The following is a 24,689-nucleotide window of genomic DNA, read 5'->3' on the forward strand; positions in this document are numbered from 1 at the left end:
CTCCTGCAAGAAACCTCCTGGTCTTGGCTCTAGGGGCTGCTCTTACCACTACAGCAAACAGCCTTCCTCACCGGAGCCCAAACCTGTTAGACCCCCAAGCCCTCCACCTCTGCCGTCCTGGTGTCAAACCAAGCCTTCTCCTCCCCCTTAGCCTGTTGAATCCTACAAAGGATGTGGTAAAGCAGAACTTGTGGTCCCTCTATAGCAACAGGGCAAGTAACAGTGCTAACACAGCAGCCAGGAAGGAAGGTGAGAGAAGATGTGCCATACGAGAGAGGATGTGGTTGCTGGCACTGCAGCGGCTTCAAAAGATGCTGCGAGAGGTAAGGCACCAGCGAGGAATAATTAATTCTGGGGAGTGGGAAGGCAGGAGGATGTGAACAGCTCAAGTGGAGCAGGACAGAGCTGATGAGCAATAGGTGATTAAAAGACAGCAACTGAATCAAAGGATACTGGATAGTTAGGGACAGTAAGATTGTCCTTTTGCAGGCAAAAGGCTAATGGGAAGCCTGGGTTTCTTGGAACAAGGGAGATTTTTGATGTTAAATTATGTAGGTTACGTGCCCTGGATGGCACATGTGGAAGAAATTAGTCCATGTAGTATAGAGCATTATACAGGTGCTGTTTCATTTTTATTCAGTTACCTGAAAAGGCCATACAGAGGCGTTAGAGACTTGACACAAGTCATCTGCTGTTATCGGTGCGAGACGCTTCCAAGGAAGTTGCGTTCCATCTCGTGAAAGAGGAGATGTGCATCTTAGAGGTGTCACAGTTTTATGCTCTTGAAAATGAGTATTACAGTTTTCTTCAAATAAGGAAAAGGTAAGGCTCAAAAAACATTGTTTGCAATGTCCACGGATACTCTTCATAGATGGCCATGCTGCAGCAGCAATTCATTTCCTTCCAATAAGTTTATACATTTTGAGGTTTGAGGCACTGCATGACTTTGCCACAATGAGAACCATCTGTCATAAGCAGACCATTCAGAAATGAACACTTCTTTTCAAACATACAATTCTGCTTATAAAATACGCGCAAGAAACCCCAGAATGGGTCACAGTTTTGTTTCAAAATACATTATAATGTGCAAATTACAACCTAGGATATAAGAAAGCTCTTAAAGAGCAAGATAATAAGAGAGAAACCTCAACTAATGCCAGATGTAAGGTCAGAAATACCAACTATTTTTACTGAAGGACTGAGTGCATTTCAACCTTCTTCTGTGCACGCTCAGCTATTTAAACTGAAGACAAACGTGCACATGCTGCTTCTCCTTTTGGTGGTGTTAGTGCAATTCCACCAATGTTAAGTGAATTTATCCCTACTAGGTATAGGGATAAGCAGCAGAACCTAGACCTTAAAATCCAGGCTCGTTAGCTAAGCAAAAGCTAAGCAAAGGCTCGTAACTACTAAAAACCTACTGGGGCCCAGAGATGATGCATCTCTACCATTAGCATTAATGGTACCCATGAAACTCATTTAAAAAACAAAGAAACAAAACAAAGCAATGCTAACCTCTTCCTTCTGCTCATCCTGAGGGAATAGGAATGGGACAAGGATTTGGTTTTTGCTGACAGTATCCAGAGCTGCAGACTGAAAGCTGCAAGGACCCACAGGGATTCACTGTTCTGTTCTGTGCGTTATAAACAAGAGCTTTGAAAGTGAGCAGATTCTGGTGTGTATCGCTCTGCTGCTGGAATGGTATAAATCATGAGCCGCAGCAGAGCTCCAGAGCCGAGCTGCCTCCCTCAGGAGTTGCAGCATGGTAACAATGCTAAATATATGTCGTTGTTGTTCCAGTTAAGATTTTTCAGTTGACAATGTTGCAACTTTTGACTGTTCCCCAGCACCATCCCACTTCCCTGATTTAATACACACCCATTCTTTTATTCTGAAATAATTTGAACAAATGCAATTTTAGAACTAATTCCCAGTAAATCTTTTGGTGCCTGGCTACATCTTTGGATTAACTGTTGACTGATTTTCATCCTCTTTTTTTCCCATTCTGCAACACTCTCCCTTAATAATACCAGCTGTTAAAACAAAGATCAACAAGATCTCTTGCCCACACAGTTTCCCCTTTGGGCAGCTGTGTACTAATTATTAAAAATGAACCATACAGTGTTGCTGCTTATTGCACGGATAACTGCAACAGAAAAACAAACAAATCTGCTGATCCATTTAAAAGACGACACACACGCACACACAAAGGCAATTCTGCCCTCTTATCCAAAACCACCCTGAATTACAATAGCAGAATCTCATCCACAAGAACAATACTTCAAACTGCAGCAGTCTGGGGGAACGTATTTTGGGGAAACGAGCTTTTTGCCCAGCTTCTTCATAAACGGATGCCACACTGGATTCATCATGTACAATATACCCAAGCTGTTCTATGCATCCTCAAAGTGCATGATTTTTTTGTTAATACCAAACCTTTTCAAATACGGTACTGCTCTAAGCACGCAGCTGGAGTTTAGGAACTCCTGAATTTCAATCCCATTCTGTTGAAGTCTTTGGTGGAGTAATATCTGGGTGAGGGTTTGTTTCGTTTTGGGGGGATTTAATTCGATTAGTTTTTATAACCACTTAAAAAAAAAAGTGACATTGTTAAACTTTGCAAAATAAGAGTCCTTGATCTCCCTCTATCTAAATGTAGTCCATATGGGCTACATTTTTAAAAAAAAAAAAAAAAAAAAGTAAAGGCCTCGCCAGGTATGCCTGGTATTCTCAATAGCAAAACTTCTGATCTTCTAATCTCCGTTAAATAAATCACCTGTCAGATGTAGAATGGAGCATGTGTGTGAATCCCATTTCTACACAGATGCTAATGCAAAGATGTATTTGTTTATTAAATAGAAGAGAATAGCCTTTACTCCTCTGACTCATTCTCCCCTCCTCCTCTGGCACTGTGAAGCACTCTGAGAACTGACCACCAAACTCCGCTGCAGGCATGGTGTCCTTACGGCACTGTTTATGCAGACGCTTGGAAAGAAAAATGTTGTAAAAGTCACTGTAGTTCTGCTTTGATGGAAGCTGCCTCCTAGAATCACTGGAGCAATGGCAATACCTAGGGTCAAAAAACAAGGTGTCCCCCCAAGCGGGTCCAAAGTCCTTCCCCAAAGTTCAAATGAAAAGTGAAAATCTGTACACTCACTCTTCCCTCCTCTCTTTTCCAAACTAAATGGAACTAACAGCTGAAAAAGACTAAAGTACTCCTTTGCAGATGGGGTTCAAAAAGCATTTAATATCTTAAATACCATGACATTACAAGTACAACCCTAGATTCTTCAAGGGCCACTTTGCACTCAGGACCAAATAACATTACTGCTATGCCTTAAGTATTTCTATCTGCCATTGCATTCCATTTTTAACCCAGAAATTAGATTTGGTGCTTCTGCTCGGATCCAAGAAATAGTTAAGTTCCCGAAACAGGAGACTTCTCAGAGAGATATATATGATTCGGGCAATCTAATGCAATACATAGAACGACACTGTCGTTCTGAGTATGTGGCATTTTAAATGTCTGCAAACCTAGGCATAAATTCAACTTAAATTTTAAACAAAGTTGATCACTTCAAAATTTGTTAACAAACTCTGTTCAAAGTGCATTTCATAATTCATATTATCCACTCATCCACTCCACTCTGTAGAGTGGAGTCAAGCTACACTGGCAAAAAAATAGATGAATTCTGGAACTAGGGCAGAAAGAGAAAATAAGCAAAGAGCTGAAGAAAAGCTGAAAAGACACAATTCCTTAAATCAGTCTACTGGGGTTTGCCACACGGCTTTTTTATTACAATTAGACCCAACTCTTCCTCCAGCTATGAAAATGGCAACCCAGACATTCAGCTAACATCCTGCCAAGTATTTTCCTATTACCTATACCTTTCTCATCTCAGCTTTTCAGCTGATAAACGCTTCAGAAAAGGGACTAACCCCTGCTGCACTTGCACACGCTCTGCAGTACTTGGTAGAGTCAGGCCATGTGTCTTGATTTTGACAACAACATTGGTTCAGGCTGATCCCACTTGCATAAAATACTCAGACTTTAAGCTGAATCTTGCCATGCCTCTTCTCCTCTGGAAAAGTCAAGATCACCTGTATAGCCACAGAATTAATCTACGATTAACAAACTAAAATACGGTCAAACCAAAACTAATGTGGCAACTGTACCACTGACACGTCTTGCTGGGGATCAGAAACATCCACCTGTGCATCAAAGCATATACTGCTATCAATAAGGAAGGATTCTCTGATAACTTCAGTTTCTTTTCCTTTGGAGGGAGAGAGCATATACTCATATTCTCATATGCTCAATTCTATTCCATTTCTATAACGTGTATCCTCACGTAACAACTCCCATTAATTACAGCATGAACTAGTGTTAAATCAAAGTTTAAATCTGAGGAAAAGTAATCGCATTTCCCTTAACCAAATAATCACTGTATAAAGCCTCTCTGAAACTCCACTGGGTTCTCCCCTCCTCCCAACAGAAGCCTCGCTCAGTTTTCAGTAATAAGATCGCAGCAAAAATAAATGAATGCATCAAAGTAGGTGGAATAAAGAAGGGGAAATTTTGTGCAAAATGCTGACCCACCAAAAGCACAGAAAGCATTTGTTCAGTAGTGACAACGAATAATTTAATCTGAGGCAAATTACCAAACAAACATCAATTAAATTACATGCTAGAATACAAGAGAAAGTTCGCCCACGCACATTTCAGGTTTGCAGAGTCAACAGAGCAGCACGCACACAGCCAAGCACAAGGCGCTGTGGATTGTCACGGAGCCATCCCAGCTACTCACTCGAGGATACCTGAGATTCTTCGTAGTACATGAGGCAATTACAAGCATCTAAAGAGAAAAAGGTAATTTTAACTCCATCTCACTAAACAAACATTCATACGAGAAGAATAGAGAGATCATGTGTCACCAAGCTTTGTAAAATGGGAAGAAACCAGTGTTTCCTCCCTATAAACATGACGTTCATGAAACATACAGAACTGGAGTTTTATAACGCAATTATCTCTACCATCCATAAATTTTAAGTGCCCGACCACCTGATCAGAGAGCATTTGAAGCAAGTTGCAGCAGCAGCAAAGGTCCTCCAGCTCTAACAGCAGCCTCGTTGTGCAAGTGCTGCCTATTCACCTAACAGATCTGAAACAGGGACCAGTTCACAGAGAAATCAGAGACAAGCAGGGAACCACAGAGCAGCATGCAAGACACAGTGGTTTGCTGGCTGTCCCACAAAGATGCTGTAGTAAGGCCACACTTGGAGCCCCAACAGACAAAGCTCAAGTTCAGCGTGCTAACCATACCGTGCTGACCAAGATAACCTAAAACTGCAGTTTGTAGAAAGTAGGGCATCTACTGACGGACTGTACAAACCTCCCAGCCTGGCTCCCTACAAAGCCTCTCAAAGTAAAATAGTCAGAACATTTTACAGAAACAAATCTACAATTACATTCTCTTTTGACCAATATGACTTAGAAACCTAAGCAGCAGGAATAAATAATGTTTCACCATCCTGAGCAAGAAAAGCAACATCCTTTGATCCTTTAAGCACGGACTGCTTTCCTCAGCGAGGATATTCTGCTCCTAAGCTGGACAGGCAAGTCTAGCTGAGCAAAAGGGGTAATTCCGTTTTCTTGTGACAACAATCTCATGCCCTTGGTTTCCAAAAAACCATGTGAGTATAACACATGCTATAACAGTGATGATGGTACCATGATACAGATTTCAAGCCTTCACAATGCTTGAATAAGTATGCATCTTCACAACCCTAATGAGAATTAAATCAGTAAACTGTTGTCTTCTATCAATCTAGTTTTTAGACATAGACATGAGGAAAAGCACTACCCAATTTAAAACAGTGCTTATTGGAGCTAAGATTAAAAACCACACGTACGTCACACCAGTCTGACCACTTCTTTCTGCCCATCCCATCTTCCAGTACTACATATTTGCCTAAATCCAGTATCAGTGAAACAAGGGACAGCACATGTGAGTTTTTTTTTATTCCATTCCTAAACATGCAGCTTTATATTCAATTCCCAGTTCTGAACAGTCAATCGGTACTGGTTCATAAACCTCACATAGAAGTTTTTCTGCAGCAGGTAATAAAATTATGCTTTACCCATCTAGGCAGCTTTTACTAAAAATCAATCTCTGAATAAAAGCATTCATTTAAAAAAGATAGACTTCTAAAAAGTTTAAAACTTTTCATAGTTTTAAAACCCCATTCATATCCCTCTTCCCCAAGACCTGCCAGGTAGAATACTGTTTTGGGGGGAGGCAGGAGTTGGTCTACTACACAAAGAGGAAAAAGGAAAAACGGTTTAGTGTCGTATCAGTTCTACCCTGGCATTTAAATACCAACTTATGAACTTAAGATGGAACAGAAAGTACACATGAAAAACATCAGGTTGACTGCATCCAGCCTCATTAAAACCACATTATGGTAGTTTATCTGACTGTAATTTTTTCCAACATAAATCCTAGACTGTCCATTGAGATTAAAAGCATATCAAAACATGCAGTAAATGTATCTACTGGCACCTAGATAAAAACACTAATAGGAGCCTCATATAACAATGAGCTACACAGTAAAACCTAGAGCACAATGAAACTCCAAGGCCATTAATACTACCAGAAAAAGATTCTTAGTAGTTTTTCTAAGCCCAGGATGCACAACAGTTTTCAAATACAGATCTCGAAATTCTTTATAAAGCTGGTAAGGCTACGGCAAGCAGACAAGAATTTAAAACTCTCTTTTAAGGAGTTTAGAACCAACAAAGCTCCTGGTATTTTAGTGACATTGAAGGCTCTTGTAACACTGCAGGCATTTAGAAGTGCTAGCAAATTAATATGCTGCACCAACTCATTTGGTGAACAATCTCATTCAGATCTTAAGCTGCTTGTCCTGTGTTCTGAATGTGTTAGCAGACTGAAAAAATCTGAGGCACCAAAGATATTTTCTGAAAGGGTGCTACAGTTTTTCCAAGCGTAAAGCCGCTTGCTGTACTTTGGGCTGATTACTGGGACAGCAATAAAAAGCATTCTGTCTTGAAGACAAAACCAAGACCACCATACCACGTAAATCATGATGTTATTAGTTAAAGACTAACACAAACTAGGGTTCAATGTTATTAAAATCTTCACGATAGAAGTACGGGAGAGCTGCTGGTCAAGTTTTGAGTTGGTATTATAGCACAGCGTGTTTTACAGGAATAGTTCTTAATGAATTGCTTTACTAAGACTATGTCATAGAAAAATGTGCTGTGCACAGAGCACGTGTGGCAAAATTTTGTGAATAAAACTACACAGCTAAATGATCCTGATTTCCACTCTTCTCACTTTCTTGGAATATCAAGTAGAAGGCTACAGCAACAAAAAAAATAAACAGAGGGAATGCTTACATTATGTGCTACTTGTGTTTTCCTATCACAGCAATAACAAACCATGACGTATCAAAAGAGGATGGCAAGCACAGCGCTGCTCTTTTCCACCCTTATTGTGGGAGGAAATCTAACAAATGTTCGCTTCATTTCCAGAAAGTGATGGATTCCCCAACTCTACAGGTCTGTTTGGAATAAACAGTGCCCACAAATTATAGGTAAATCTGTTACAAATTCACTTCTCCGTAAGCCCACCATTCAAAATAAGCAGCTGATAACATAGCAATAACAATGAATACAGCCTGTTCACTTATAAAAATACTGCAAACAGCTCACGAGTAGACTGGCATCTCGCAAGAGAACCATAGATTTAGGTCAGCTCGTAGCTGCGCTCTTCAGCAGCGGAACAGGAAGCGATGTGATGTGCAGAGTAAGATGTCGGTCACTTGGGCTCACTCCTTCCTGAAGGAAGAGAAAAATTACAGCCCATTTTCAGTATTACTTCTGCACACTTGCTTCAACTGGAGGAGCCTGCCTGCTGAAAGGCGGAGACCAGCGCATCCCATTCGGGAAACAGAAACTCTCTGGTAACATCCAGAAGTGTATTCACGGTGCAACAGCCTACAAAGAGATGAAGCCATTTCCTACAACCTATTATTCTTGAGCAGGGCCATGAGGGGCATCTCAATTACATCTTTAAGGAGTGAGTAATTAACTCCTTGAATGAAAAGAAAACACAGACACACACACATTCCATCCTCTCTTTATCAGGGATGTGTGAATATCACCCCCGCACAACTTCAAAAGTCTAGACCGGGAGGGTTTTAAGCAGATGCCATTAAATATTGATGTTGTCTTCTTTCATTTTTTGCCTGACTATTTATTTGAAGGGAATTAATTAGTATATTGGAAAAATAATTCTTTGAAATGTGTTCTAGAATAGAGAATCTATTTTGGATATCTATCACCATACTGTATTCATTTTCAATGTAAGAGGATACAATAAAATAGATACCCTCTGTTTTACTTTTTAAACTCAGTCTCAGAGTACAGTAACTATTCAGTAGTTTACAACTTCACAACACATATGGACTTTCATAAAAACCATGGGTGCAAGAGAAATTACTATTTTTTTTCCCCAGACCAGAAGAGTCATGAGATGGGAGAGGTTTGAGATCTGTGTATGATTTCCACGTCCAAGTGACACACGTCCCATCCTTACCATCTTGCTTGCCTTTAATTCATATTACACAATTTTCAAGACAGGGTCCACCAATGCCCGGGTTGCACAATGCCCACCTAGCATGATGGGATCTCCAGCAACAACTGCTATGACAACTCCTCCCGGGTTCACAAAATAAAGAAACAAAAAAGTAAGTGGGACTTCTGGAACAGCACAACACTTTAAGCAATGCACTTACTAAAACGGCAGACGTTTAAGTGCTACAAGGGTTGACATTCTGTAAATGTACCGAGAGGCACTCCTCAAAAGCCTTGCTAGATGCACTTCCAGCTCATTTATTACTGGAACGAGGTGGTATTAGAGCATTTAGTTTCAAAGCAGAAGATACTAAAGGCAAAGTTCTCATTTTTTGTGTAAGAGATGTTGGCTTCACATATTACAGTTCATCAGAGAAAATGTAACCTGGGAAAACTCCCCACTTCAAAACACCTTTTTTTTTAAAAAAAAAAAAAAGTCTCGCCATTATATTAAAATACCAAGTTACTATCTGCAAGCCTTCTTCCAGTGGTCTGGAGTCTTATAATCAGAGTAAGTTATTTGCGGCTTCTATGACACTTGGTATATTCAGTTGATGTGCAAGACGCCTTCCTTCATTAAACATGACGCTTCCTGACTTGGCACTCAAGCCTGCAAGGGGTTATCACACTGCTCTTCAGTTGACATTTTTGGAAGCATACATCGCAAATTCTAAAGTACATGGTGAGATGAGTTAATCTTATGAGTAATGCAAGAGAGACAAAAAAGAACAGTATCTTTGAGAATAAATAATCTACTCATGGAAAATAAGACGCATGGGGGGACAGCGGAAGATAATGGGATATTAACAAAACAACTGGTCCTGCTGCAGAACGCCAGAAAAGAGAAAATTTACTGTACCACAGCTCAAGACTAAAGTGTAAGGCATCTGCATGTATTGGAGAAAAATTTCTTAGTCAGGATACTAGAGACACAAGTGCTTTAGAAAAATATGTGCCTGAAATGAGACCGAAGGTTCTGAACATTGCACTGCCTTGCACAGACATTGATGCAGAGTGACAGATGTTCGGAGAGCAGAGTCAGCATTACTAAATTAGGCACAATGATCTAAATTTCTTATTAACCTCGAAAAAAAGCCAAATACCCATAATGCAGACAGACAGAACAGGTGCATAAACAAAAAGCCCAGGGCTCTTAACTGCACTGAAATAATTGACATTAATCATAAGGTTAAGGGCTGAAGAATAAGGTTCACTCTTTTATAGTGTGATTTAGTTGAACAATGGCACGAAATACAAGCAATTTCTAAAATAACAGATACACTAACAAAGAGAAATAGTCTAAGCAACATTTTACACGAGTGCAAGTGCTTTGCGAGGTGAAGCTTATGATAAGGGCTTCATATTAGAAGTGATAGTGGTGGCAAGGTAAAAGCAGATCTCATGAGTTTATCTAAAATTAAAAGGCTGTAATTTCCGCAAAAATAAATTTTACTACAGGTAAAATCCCCAAAGTTATATAAAAATTTCATATCTTTGTTTTCTTGTCACCTTTGTAATTCCTATTGCATTGTAATTTTCTGTCTAGGCTGAAGAAAATCACATTGTTTACAAACTTTAAGTCACATATTTCAAAACACAGATGTTAAGTTAACAAATATTGTCTCATTTATACAACTGTAATTAACATTTTATCTTGGGACAGGAAGATCAAAAAAATACTCCTTGTTCTATTTTCTTTTAATGTGAATGCAAAATATAGCATTAATATAATCTTCTAAATCTGGACTTAAATACAATTCTCAGGTAAACCGAACTGCCTTAGGAAAAAAAGACAAAAAAACCCAAAATAAATCTTCTCAATGTTCATGCTCAGAAATGCTTACTCAGAAAGCAACTGCAAGAAGTAAGAGCATCTATCATACCCAAAATGAATGAGCCGCTGTCGTAAGCACCCAGCAGTATCATCACAAGCAATCCAGAGCAGTCACACAGATTAAAACCCTCGGCAGGCCTGACAAACGGGAGCTCGGGGGTTCGTAAACTTTGCGAGAGGAAGAGCCTGCAGCTGAAGGGCGACGGCTGCAGCAGCCCCATGCGACTGCTGGCACAACAGGACCAAGGATCCCCGAAGCTCAGGGCGGACCTAGGGACTCTGATCTCAATATACAGCTGCTCCTTCTGACAGAAAGCCCTCGGCAATCTGTACCAACTCCTGTTATTAACAATAAAAATGTGCCAGCCTTCCTCCTCTTCCCCTTTCACTCTTGCTCGTATCCATGCGTTGCTTTCACCCATTACATTGCTGCAGCTTTGTCTGTTGGATTAAAGAGCACTCTAACACAGAAGAAATGCCTTTGAAGAGGAACAAACAGGAACCTCCTGTCCAACCTTTGACTTGGATGGATCAGAGCTACTGATCTTCAGACAGCAACTGGAGCTTCTGGGCACAGTTCCCTGAACGTCCCATGACTCCCCAACTATTTTATAACACAGGGATAGACCATTTGCTTGATGAGCAGTTGAATCATCTAAAAAATATGAAAGCGGATATTGATTTGAATCTACTGGATGCTTTATCTGCCAAGCTGGGAAAGCAAGCTTGGCCTCTGAACGAGACTGATATAGAGGAGAGGGAAAGAGGAAAACAAACGCGTGCTTACCTATGTACAATTTCTCACAATTTGACAAGAACATCCCCTCCCATAGCAAGGACAATGAGGTCATTCGGTGCTCTTCAGCTGTCATAATGACAACACCTTCCACTTAAAATGGTCTTTGGAAACTACTCTGGTCCAAAGGTTGACTGAAACTGCTATTGCTCTCAGCCAAGAAAGAGAAAGTAAAGAGCTTATTTTTCACAAACCCTAAAGTTTAAACCCACCTCCCCAAATAATGGAGTTTTGGCTGCTAACACAAACTGGTGAGCCGTGAACCGGTAGGACCAAGGAAGTTTAGGTTACGGAAGAATACTGTGGCAGAGCATCTCTGAAGTCAGAGGTCTTTAAGATGAGAGCATCTGCCATCTACCAGGGACATTCAGTATGTCTTCACAGACATAAACAAAGAGTCACCCTAAAACATTCCAGCTTTTCTAAAGCCCTCAGGCCTTCTGGATATATTTGCAAAGGATTCCAATATTCTGTAAAAAGAAAATTACTGCTCACCTGACTTGGTGTGCAGACTGAGATGGACCGAGACAAAGTGGCTAAGAACTAAGAGCAAGACTAAAGAAACGTCATGTGGTCTACCCCATTATTTTTTTTTTTTAGTACTCCTGTACACGAATGACATTCATAATGATCAGTAAGCATATCCAACAAGGTTACTGACATATAGTAGTTAAATCTTGCTTATGAGCGCTTAATATACTGACTGAAGCTCAGTCAGACTGTTTCATTCCTCATTCGAGTTAATGAAAGGATTTCCAGAAAAGCTGAATGCAACCATGACATTTTTATCCTCAAGAAATTCATGCATAATTGTAGCCTCTGTAAAAGCACACCAGTAAACACAATCTTAAAATTTTGCAAAATTAAGACCTAATACAATATGCACAGGAACACACACTTCCTCAGTAGTGACTGTTGTTAAAAAATGGTGTGTTTCCCAGCTTTAAGATGCTTAATCCTAGCAATTTTATATTTGTGACCGTATCTATTTTTGGAATGGCTATGGAACACATACACAAAAGAGAAAACAAGTTATAAATGAAGTGCCATGAATAGAGCTATATAGTTCATGCATTTTTTTCTTTTCTTCCCCGAGAGAATCTGAGCTTTAAGCACTGCACCACACAAAGAAAATGTATTACAGTCCCCTTTTTAAGGGTGATTTGAGCCTGTGGCTTTTTTCTTTCAGTTTTGGGTTCATCTTCTGATTATTTTCAAAATTCTCTTTATCCAGGAAAGCCTCTTGAAGTGCATTAGGGCTTACACATTAGTCCCAGACTGTTTAATTTAGCCCTAATACCTTGAGGAAGCTTCAGGATGGATTGTTGCTATTCTGATTAAGGAATCCATCTCACCCCCTGCTGAGCAGGTTAGATGAATGCCTTGCCCCCAGAGCGAAATCAATATTGCTCCACTGACCAGCAACTTCCAAACACTGCATGTGCCAACGTATCACAAAGAAAGAAAAAAAAGCACTTAAGTCTTGCATTCTAATTATAAAATAGGTTCTGAATTTCCACTATTTTGACACTTTTTTACTTGTTCAGCTCTTCAAGAAGCATGGATGCTAGCTTTCTACTACTCTCTCAATATTCCAGATTTGTTTTTTTGTTCCCAGGGATTAACCCACAAGCAAACCACAAAAGATAACCATACCAAGCCAACAACAGATTCAACATTCACATCATTAGAAACTGCTGTAATCATATGCATGAAAACCATACATATCATATAAAAGAAAAGATCTTCCGACCTTTGCGTGAACAGAGTGCACTACTTTGTCATGCTGTTCCTAACCATCAAGTACTTCAACTCAACTGCCAATAACCAAGTGAAATATTTATGTTTATATTGTTTAGCTCAGCGAAGGCTTTTGTTAGCTGGAACAATTCAACACACTCCCCCAAACATTAAATGTTAGCACTAGGATACGCAAACTATTCAAGACTAACTATTTTCGAAAAGCTTCAACAACTATGCAGATCTCAGTCTCCAAAGATGCCTGAATTAGGTGCACGTGTCTCACAACAGCACATTTCTTGCAAAATTGTCTTCTTCCAACAATTACAGCTTTCCTATTTCGAGATACTTTCATGTCAATCATACTGAACCTCTGGAAACTGAGCTTTCAACAATTTTATACATAATGCAAGTATAAGGATGACGCAGACAAGAATCAGAGCAAAAGCCACAATGCAAAAACAGCCCACGATTATCCAGAAGAGGAGGTGTAGAGGTGCGCACAGTTCACATTGTGCTTTACCAGGAACGGATGCATGCTTCCACCCTTGCAGGGGTGTTTCCGGGCTACTTCGCTGCATCTCAGAAGACTGCATGCAGCCACACAGCCAGAGAAACATTATTTTGTCTTTAAATAGAGCTGGAACCTAGCTATCCCCCCTATTCCAAAAATAAGGCTACAAATCCCCAGGGCACTGATTTAAATAGGAACCGAGTCACACGTGTCATGTGATATGCATTCTCATCACCTAAAGGATAGGCTGGTGCGTTTGCTCAGCTTACAATTCTGGTTTTCGGGTAAAGCATGCAACAATAACCTTTAAGCGCTGAATGCCTTGATCACTGTGGGCAGGCTGCCTATCCTCCAGGAGAAGGTCGCCTTTCTGATCAGCTGATGACAGTGTCTTTCAGCAAAGTAGCAAAGAAGCTACTAACATATATATATACACACACATACACACACACACACACACTTCTGAAATGTTTGCTTGGAGTTTTTCTGCACACCAAAAACTGAAGTAAAGCTGTGCTACACAGCTTTTAGATGTTAAGTTACGAACATATGCCAAAAAGCATTCTCTGCGAAACACAGATGTTTCACAACCTCAAAGAGTTGTAAGGAAATAAAGGCTCTTGACCAGCATATACAACCCTCTCCTCTCAACCCTTTATTTTTAGGCTTTTCCAGTGACAACACATGAGCAAAAGTATCTCAGACTGTTATACTTGGGAGAGAGAGGCATGACAGGTGAAAAAATATTTATGTAGCGCTCTATCACAGCTCTCCCGGTTCATCCACTGCCAGTTTTTCTTTTACTACAGCAAAACCTTAGTTACACATTCTTAATGAATGCCACTCCTATAAGACCCACATTTGACAGATCAACAGCCCTCAAGAGGGCAAGAAATATTTCCTGTCCTCATTCAACTTTTGTTTGAGAAAACACACTTCCATTCACTCACTGCTGCATGCCAACCATTTTTTCCTTTTGTAAATACAAGATAAATGCGTTAAAGCGTATTGCAGAGTGAAAAATATTATCTAAATGCATTTTAAATCTGTTTGCTAAACAATTCCTCAAAGCTTTCTGCACAGAACGAGTGGATGAAAAACAGCAGTGCACACCCTTCTGGATAAAGCTCTCACTTGGGGATGTGGTCAAATATTCTTCCACAGTGAGTAAAGATGCAAAATGCAACCACAGAAGTCAATGTACATACATTCAAACCAGTAAGTCAACTCTACTTAAATATTACAAGGAAAAAGCCACAGCAAAATAGCAATGCTACAAAACCAGGCATGCAAAAGAGGACTGCTAGGTCCCTTCACTACTTTTCTGTTTTATTTATTATCTAATCTTCATCCTTTGCCCCATGCTTCCTTCTTCCCCTTGTGCACCCACTACACTTTCTCCTGATCCCATCAAACTCTTGACTTGCCATTCCTAATGCACTAATCCCATTGCACATCCTGACAGCAACTCGCAATCCCACCCGTCCTACCCACAGTCCAACCCTGCTCTCCCCACATGCTCTTTATCCAAGCTGCTTCCTTATTACTAGTTCCTTGTCTTTTCTGTTTAAACTCCCTTTCTCCTCACGAGCTCCTTTCCTGTTCTCTCATCCTCCCCGAGTTCACTACCAGAACTGCCAGTTCAAATGGTCTCTCCTCAAACGACCCCATTCCCATCATTCTTGGCACTCCAATCACAGGAGCGGTTCCTAGACAAGCAGCTCCAAGTTTCTGTAACCAGATCCTAGGCTGAGCTCTACTACTTCTTCCCCACCACATTTGGTCTCTTGAATCAGCTGGGTTCCTCTCTGACCACAGCATCCCTTCCCCCATTCCTCACCCTCGGGTGAGCATAACAAGAGAAGAACAAGTACCTAATAAGAGAAGAACTACTTTGCTACCATCAAGGAAGCGTTAAGTGGTCTGACAGACCTGTAGCATGACTCGGTGCAGCCATGCCTCTCATCCCCTTTCCCTCCCAGCTGTAGCCCACTTTCTCCCAACTCACTGACTCATGTTACCCCCCTCAATGCAGCCCAGAGCCCACTGGTGCAGGACTGTGTTCCAGCCAGCTTCCCCCTCGGCACCGCTGGGTGCCCATAAAGGAGTCTGAGAGCAGGAGAGGCTGCCTGACTCCACCCTGGCCTTGAGCAGCCACGACATGGAAACTCTGGCTGCGCTCTTGCGAGGATGAGACTGAGGCACGTTCGACTATTCTGTGGGTGACTGCATCATCTTGTCCCACAAAAACCCCTCCAAGGCCAAAACGCACTCAGCACACACTGGAACTTCTGAAAACTTAGCACTGGTATCTTCACTGACTACTTGCAAAGTGGTATTTTTCCAGAGACTTACAAGTTTGCCTAATTTGGGCAGATTTTCTCAAGAGCAGCAGAAGCCATACCCCTGTTCAACAGCTATTGTCTGCCAAATTTCAAAACCTTGCTCAAATGAACGGGAGCACTACAGCTTTCCAAAAACGAAGAGGCATCGTGTTTAGTATGTGCAAGACACTAGCCCTGGTAGCAACTGAATAATCCTGACTAATCTGAAATACAAAAAATGTGAGGGAGGCACAGAAAAAAAAGAAAACTGCAGTCTGAGCACACTAAGTTGGAAAAAAAATCTAAACATCAGAAGATAGATTACTTTGACAGAAAGCATTAAATAACCTTCATAACCAGCTCAGTCTACAATATGGGCTGAGACAGGGAAAACTGTCCAAGGCACCTAATAAGCAATTTCTCAGTTAATCAGAGCTGAGCTGAACTGACTCCAGGAGTCCAGTTACTAAAAAGCAGTATTCTCAATATCTCTGCCAAGATGACCATTCTCCTGTCACATAGGTAATACTCCTTTATCTGCATATCCAGAGACTTAGTTCAATGAAAGTAGAATTCCTGAACTATAAAATGAGTAATTAATGAGATAAATTGTACCTGCTGTTCACAGAGGAGCAGTCTAAACACTGCAAACTACCACCCTTCCCCTTCAGATACATAAATGCTACTGGCAGCACTGATACCAGCCTCTCTAGAATGGCAGAATTCAAGGATTTGCTTTAAAACTTTTTAGGTACCAAGCAGAAGCACTTGAAAAATATTGACCGAGAGACAGCTAAGTGACACACATTTAACGTAAGAAACCTATGTTATTTCAGCTACAACAAGAAGAATAATAATCCACTATGGCATTTCCTCAGGATTAAGGACTACATGGATGACTTGGTAGCTCATTGGGGACCATCTTTCTAAACCAGGCATTAATTCCTGAGACTCCATTTCAAGTTCTATTGCTTTCCTGGGTTTCTAAGGGTGTCTAGGGGATTGCTGTTGTTCTTTTGCTTGTTTTTCCAATTAGGCTGACTCTTCCCCAAATAAATTAAGGACAACATTGCAACAGAATTGCTTCTTTACGTGCTTTACAACATGCATGTCTGCTTCAGTGACCAGCAATGAACACTGGGCAATCAACATTTCGTTCTTGCACTAACTGCACTGCTCTGTGCTGTAAGTAATCTAGAAACCTCATCTACATTTTTTTCCATTTTTAGATGCAAAAAGAAACATTTTATTTAATAATGCCAACAAACCATTCTCAATAAACTGAGCCAAAAGAAATTACTGACCAGGTTAATACGGTTATCCAGACAGCACGGAGGCAAAGCAATCACGTAAAAATTCCCAATGGATCCAAATCACCCTACGACACCTGCCTGAGAAGACAGACTGAAACCATCACATCCTGTACATACATGTGCACGTACATACAACATATGATACTTTTTCCTGTTTCGTATTTTAGAGTCAAAGCCATCATTTGAAAAGAAGGACGAAGACTGCGATAAGCCAAGAGGCAACAGCGTTTTTCCTCTCACCAATTTAACCAGCTTATCGTTTAAAAAAAGAAGGGAAATAGAAAAAGCAGAGTTTCTAGGGGTGGAAGCAGGAAGACAAGTTTCATCTGAAAAGCTTACAATTATATTGAAAGGGGAAGTTATTTTAAAATATTTATATGAACTCTAAGGAAACTCAACAGAGCATTGGATTTTGACAGCTGGACTGGATTCAACGTATAACCAATCTCAGAAGCATTATTTCAAACAGGATGAAAGTGAATTTCAAAAATTCATTAGCAGGTTACCTTTCCAGCAATCAACAAAGGCAATAACGTAAAGCACGTTATTAAGTTACAGTGCAGCAGTGGCTCTTACTCTTCATGTGGAGTAAGGCTTTTGAAATTCTGCTTTAAAAGAATGTTTCACAACATGAGTAACACTAATGAGCTGCACCGAGTCCAGAAAAACATCGTCTCATGTTTGACTGCCTTCCCATATGGTTCAAGAAGGCGGGGGATCTTCAGCAGCCACAATACAAATGGGAAGAGTCTGTGACTGAAAGGAAAAAAGAAGATATTCTGCAGTCTTGACTCACGCTGAAAGATCGTAAATCCCCCATTCTTTAATGAATAGGTAGGAAATACAAGAATAGGTTGGTGACAATATTACAGAAAACCTCTTTCTTAAAGCAAAGCAGAATTGTAAACGAAATTACTCAGACATTCATACACTGAAGACCCAGCAACTCCTTCAGAAACCGGAACAGAGTGTTTCTACTCCCAGCGCCTGGAAGTACAACGGGGTGTACGCAGGGACCTCACACAACCCCATTCTCCTACCAGCAGCAGGGGAGTTCCCACACCACACATCCTAAAGCTTAAAAATCAACTACTTTTAAACTAATGAAAAGGACTAAAATAGCACTAATTTTAAAATGCACAAACTTACAGGCGGCTGCAGCCTGAACTCCCATCCTGTGCCAGGCAAACGCACGAAGGCGTGTGCTGCAGAATTAAGATACTGCGTAATGATTCAACTTCTATAAACAATTTCTCACTCAGTAATCTGCATGTACAGGCTGACCACTTAAAACAGTGAGTGATCCACTGTGAAATAAGGAGATATTAATGTCAGACAACTTTGCTACCTCAAAACTGTCCAAAATAACTATGCAGAATACTTAGCTAATGAAAAGTGTATTTTGCTTTGAAGTGCCCATCTCCAGCACTCCGTATATAACTAAGAGCCTTAGAATAACCAAGCCAAAATTATAAATATGATGCATTTATTCCTGACCTCATCTTTTTTTTTTTTTCAACCTCTCAATGTATTTGCTTTTAGGGTGCCTTAATCTGGGAGTATATTTTTGTGGGTGAAATTTCAGCCTCTACAGAAGAAGTTTTAACATGTTATTAAATAGAAATGAAGATTCTACTAAATAGAAAGGGGTCATGGATGCACAGCTCTGCCTCTAGGAGTTGTCTGAATGATGCCAAATAAATTGCAACAATTCACAGCCAATTTACAATGAAACACACTTTTCAGAAGAGCATTTGCCATCACTACAGAAGAAGATTTTCTAAGCTGCAAACAATTCATCCGCCCACCTTTGAAGGTTAGGCCCATTACCTTATATAATGGAAACTCTCAACTCATAATCAGAGTTAACTTGTGATTTAACAGGCAAGACTAAATACTTCTGATCTGTGTCCTTGTCCCACCAGAAACCAGCTCCTTTTCTGTTCAATTTTGGAGAGTAACAGTTAACACCCAAAACCAAAGAACTGGCCGGGGGCAGGGGGGAGAATGCGATGGGTGGGATGACCCACACACAGATTCCTATTGCAGGCAATCAACCATAGTGGGGCATAGAATAAAACTCGGTGTTGGCTTAAGAAAAGAATCAGTACGTCAAACCTAAACCCAGCTCTGCACATCCTCTTATAGGGAAGAATCCGACAAGAACAGAGCCTTCATTTCAGATCACATTTGACTACTGAGCCCAGACAACACTATGTAATGCCACCAAGGTCAAAATCACCTAGGTTCTCCAGACGGTTTCCGAATGTGAGTCACCCCTATATGCAACACCCATACATTATAAATACTGCTGAAGAACAATACTGCATTCAAGCAAATTTAAGAAATGCAAGATTACAGCTGTTTAAAGACAAATTCTGCTGATGAAATAGAGATGCAACTACTGAAAGAGGAAACGATTCATCAGTTAAAGACAGCAAGCAGGGCCTTCACCTTCAACTCAGAGTTGCACCCCCATGTTTCATCATCTGACAATGAGGACGCAGTTAAGAGAACATGACCTACAAGAATCCCACTTGTTTAAATACCGTGAATTAAGAAATTGCTATTACTGAAAATAATAATTTTCTAAACTGTAAAAAGCTTAGAGACAATTCACATTTTTAAGTGGAATTAACTTTATAAGGCAAAAATAACCATATCCACAAATTGGGTTTTTTTTTCATACTAAAGCATTCTGGAACACGCTACAAAGAAAAGGCGCAGTCCCCAAAGTATCAGTCACGTGAGGAGTTGGCCAACAGAGCCCCTTGCGTAAAGACGGCAAATTAAGTCCTTTGCAAACACAGAATATTCACCTTCTCACAGGTGGAAAGGACAGTGACAGCTGTTAGCAGGCACGCAGCTTTTCCCAAAGGTCACAGAAAAATTTTACTAAATCACCTTCTCCCCAGTCTTTTTCTAAACTTTACACTGAATGTGGAAAAAACCAACAAACCCAGTGTCTGAACCTCTAAAACACTCATAACAAAAAGATAAATCTTCTCACATTCAATCATTTACCATTTGCAGTTGCCATGCGATGTGACAGTGTTCTGAAGAGGCAGAGTTTCTCCTCAACCACTTAACCACAAATTTACACGTAGCTCCCCCAAACTACATGCTGTGCCACAGCTCATCATCAAGACAGTTCATTCCCTTCAATACACCAGCCGTGCGGCCACAGCTTTTTCCACTCAAAAGACAAGGACCGAAGCGCTGAGGTTAGTTTTAGCTCAGTTTGCTGTGTAATTCCTACCACTTGCTTCAAGGGCTTCGTACCACACAAATGGACACTGGTGGGAAGCGTAGCGCACAGTAGCATTTTACAAGCTAAAACACCCCTCAGAATAGCTGTATAAGCCATGCTCGAGGTTCTTCCCATTACCCAAGAGAGGAAAAGGGTGAGCGAGATCCGAGTATGCTTTTACAGCCCATTGTCCCCAAAGCGTAGTTCACTGAAGGTACAAGTTGGGTCTGTAACACATCATCTTTACTTACCACTTACATTAGCAGAGTATTTAGAAAACATTGCCAATTTCAAGAACCAGACATGAAATAAGTATCTACAATACCCTCCTACCTGTTAGCCCTTAATGCTACTCCTGAACTGGGGCAAAAAACAAGACGGTTCGGTCCTATGACTGTACTTTGACCTTCACCCACCACTTCTTCCTCCAGCTCCTGCGTGTTTCAAGTATAACGGGCAGACTGTCTCTTGCAGGGGTTGGGTAGATTGACAAACCGCACAATGCAGCCGCTGCCACCCCGTACAGCGTGCTTACACACAGGAAACTCGCAGGCGGCGACACAAGACCTTCAGGTTTTGCTCTGTAACGCTGGATTGCTTGGAGGCCCCAGATGATCTCATTATGCCAAGCATTTACCCTCATATGGGATATAAATGCTGCATTAGTACCTCTAATAATTCTGCTGGTTACAGGTCCATTTACACTCACAGGGCCAATCCTGAAATGAAACTCAGAAGTCTAGATTCAAGTGAAACATCAACAGGAACCTTGCAATAGGGTTTGCAAGCCAGAGGCACAGAATACACTCACATCACAGCACAAGGCTAAAAGTCTGTCTTGGGAATAACTTACATGTTGCCAAAGGAATTTTATTGCTTCTGAAGTTTGATGCTTTCTGCAACCAGCTTTTTTTTTTTCTTCCAGGAATGAACAGAAATTCTACATAAATCCACGCACATTAACATTCTACATGCTTTAATGAGCAAGCTTGATTTTACTTCTCCTTTGCTACATTTAAAGGGGTGAATCATGAACACACCTCCAGTCTGATAGATCAGCACATCGGAGATACAGGGGGCAAGTCAAGCCTGATCAAACAACGCTAACTAATCTTTCTAGCAAACTTCAAACTCCTAAACTACAGTTGGAAACTCTTGTTACTGCCTCAACTTTTGGTCCATCAAATGGTTGCACCAAATCAAATACCAGTCACATCGTAAAACAGGCATTTGTTGTTTGCAACACCTGTTCCTAAACACCCATTCCCTGACTACTTAAAACAAATACTAAGTTCTAAGGTAAATGAAAATTTAATGTTGTTTAAAAAAAAAAAAGCATGCCATGATCAACAAAAGGAGGTGACATATACTAAGTACAGGTTGGTTGTGTGGTTTCCTTTCACAGTGAAAGGGTGAACATGGAGAGAGAAATCAGTGTTTTGGCCTAAATACCCAGAGCACTGGAAACCAATGTGTTTTCAAAACTCTGCCCAATTTAAAATAAAGCAACTTCTGCCAATTTTGCATCTAGAATCATTTAATCTGCTGGTCCAACCCTCTTCCTCAGTATCCTGCTATGCTTCTCAAAGTACGACATTGACGACATGAAAAATAACACTTTGATGCTGCTGAGGACAGTAATTTCACCAGGAAAAATTTTTTGGGGAGAAAAAAAAAAAGTATGTTACAAAAGCAGATTGGAACTGTTACAGAAGACAAATATATGACTGCATATACACCTGCAAAGATTACATAAAACAGAAACAACTATTTATAAGCACTACTATACTACTACTGTTCTTGTGCAGAAACATCTCGGTATTGCTTGCACACTTTTAAGAACGCAAAAATAACTAAGTCTATCTTGAGAATTCAGAATGTATTTTCCTGCATCAAAATTGTTACACTGACTCTTACTTTAATTCCACTCAAACTGTTTCATCTCCCCCCAAAGCACCCAAGATGCAAAAAAAGGCGGCAACTGCAGATTTTCCCATAAACACTCTCACGCAGCAGAGCTGCTTATATACTGATGAATCAATATAGCATCACTACAATATTTCATCAGTATGTACCACCTTTCTTTCTCTGGAATATACAAACATACCACAGTAACCTCGCAGTAAGCATTTGCTTCCTAGTTTACTGTCTAGTTCTAATCAGATCCAGCTGTAACGCGACTACAATGTCACAGCAAAACGGGATGCTTAACTGTCTGCCCGAACAGGCCAGTAACGCATCCAGAAAGGACAGCAATCAGCACATCTAAAATAACCATTTCTATACAGAGACAGTTTAGAGATGTTCCCATCTTAACTCGCAGTGGTTACTGGCCACAAACATGAACACAGGAGCAAAATCCTGCAGTGCTTTGCAATCCAGATGACCCTCTGCCACTCATTCTTGACTTCTCCATTCAAAACACCATTTCCGTTTTCCTCTTCCCCCCTCCCGAGCACAGATTTGTCCAAAGATTTTTAATGTCCCACAATTAAATTAACGACCGCTTGCAGCCTCCTGTCCACTGTCACAAACCCTCAAGAACAGGTTTTGCTCCATGCTCCACCATCACGCTGCCAAACATGGCTGCATCGTGTCCTCTTTGTGATTGAATATGTATATCTCCTTTGCCTTCCAAGACTTCTTTTATCTGCCCACCCTTGTTTTCTCAGATTAGCAAGGGACCATTTCAAATCGTTATTACCCACTTTTCATTCCTTTTAACAGTTTGGTATTTTCCAGTGCTGTTCCATCGTAAACCAAATGCATTTATACTTTCCAGGTTCACTTCAAAAACAATCAAGGAGCTTTGTACACCGAAACCCTCCCCACCATTAAAACCTACTTATTTACACACAACAACAAACTCCGCTAATAAAAACCTCCGTCCTTCAAAACAAGCGTGGAGAGAAAGCCCTGAACAACAGCGAAAGGAAATTTTATCATCTGGCTTTTCTTCCCTGCAGCTCCCTCTCCTGAAATTGGACGCCCTTGTATACGAATCCACCTCGGAGCCTCTCCTCCAGCCTCCTGCAGAAGCCACACACAAAACCCACCCCAGCCCTTGCCTGAAAGCCTCCCTCCGCTCTAGAACCGCCGCCGCTTTCTGTGCGATTGAGCACTTTTTTTATTATTATTTTATTTCAGAAAATAAATAGAACTAAGTCTGCGCTGGGATTTCGCTGCGGAGGCTACACGTAAAAGTTTCTGGAAAGGGGAGACCCCCGCACCGGAGAGGGCGGCCCCCGGCCAGCCCCGCACGGCGGAGCCCCGGCCCCCCGCACCGCACCGCACCGCACCGCACCGCCCCGCACCGCAGCGGGGCCGGCGCCGGCCCCTCCGCCCGGACCGTTATGACACGGGGCGGGCGCGGCGCTCCGCGGTAACCGCCGCAACGGCGACCCCGCTCCCTCCCTCCTTCCCTCACTCACCCACAGCTCTGTGCCCCAGCTCATGGCTCCGCCGCGCCGCCGAGGGCCGGCGCTGAGGGGCGGGCGGGGGGCGCTCGGGGTCTCTCTGTCCCCTGGCCGAAGCTTCCTTCCCCTTCGCTCCCCCGCACACGGAGGGCCGGGGCGAGGCGGGGGAGTGCGGCGAGGAGCGGAGCGGGACGGGGACGGGCGCTGCTCTCCGCCGCTGCTCACCGCCGCTCCCGCCTCATCGCGCCGCAAAATGGCCCGAGCGGCGCCGCGCGGGGAGGCGGTGGCGGAGCGGGGGGGGGGGGCGCGATTGACAGCTCCGGCGCACTGCGCAGGCGCGGCGGCGGCGGGCGAGGCCCCAACGGCGCAGGCGCGGCCTCCAGTCAGCGCCGCCCCGGTGCCCGCTGGCAGCGGCGGGGCCGGACCCCCAGGGTCCCCGCAGGGGAAAGCGGGGCGGCGGGCACCTCTCAGCCCGCGTTGCCGGTGGGAGCACCCGGCTGGGTGAGGTGGGCGCTCTCCGCCCGGAGGGCAGCCCCGGCGGCGATCCCCGCCCTCCGCTCCCTCAGGTGTCGCTTCCCCATTTCTTGCCGCCCTCTCCCCGAACGAGGTGGGGCTTTTTTTTTTTTTTTTTTTTTTTTTTGTAAGCAAATGTTCCTGTTTTGACCATTTGGAAGGGGGGCAACTGCCCCAGAGAAGAAGGAAACCCACACCCTTAAAACTGACTGCAAGGGCTGATTTCTTCAAAGTCAGCTACCCAAATATATATATATATATATACATATACAAACACGCACCCAAAATAACCTAAATCCGGGACTATGAAGTGCACCATCTGTCACC

The 24,689-nt window shown here is 42.0% G+C and overlaps 1 protein-coding gene across 36 annotated transcripts in view; it reads right to left on the bottom strand.

Moving 5' to 3' along the window:
- The window catches only part of FNBP1 (formin binding protein 1), a 109,249-nt gene that overhangs the window by 79,518 nt on the left and 5,042 nt on the right, over positions 1-24,689 (bottom strand). For 34 of the 36 annotated variants that reach the window (XM_087752473.1, XM_087752507.1, XM_087752506.1 and 31 more), the window contains exon 1: positions 23,865-24,139. The exons of the other annotated variants lie outside the window; for them this stretch is intronic. In XM_087752473.1, the coding sequence (XP_087608599.1) occupies positions 23,865-23,888 (24 nt within the window). In that variant the 5' untranslated portion in view covers positions 23,889-24,139. Of the gene's footprint in view, positions 1-23,864; positions 24,140-24,689 lie in introns of those variants that run through there. 36 annotated transcript variants of the gene reach the window in all.

This window comes from Nipponia nippon, unplaced genomic scaffold (genome assembly GCF_047370975.1).
Source record: "Nipponia nippon isolate SJK-2023a ecotype South Korea unplaced genomic scaffold, ASM4737097v1 scaffold_16, whole genome shotgun sequence".
Classification (NCBI taxonomy): domain Eukaryota; kingdom Metazoa; phylum Chordata; class Aves; order Pelecaniformes; family Threskiornithidae; genus Nipponia; species Nipponia nippon.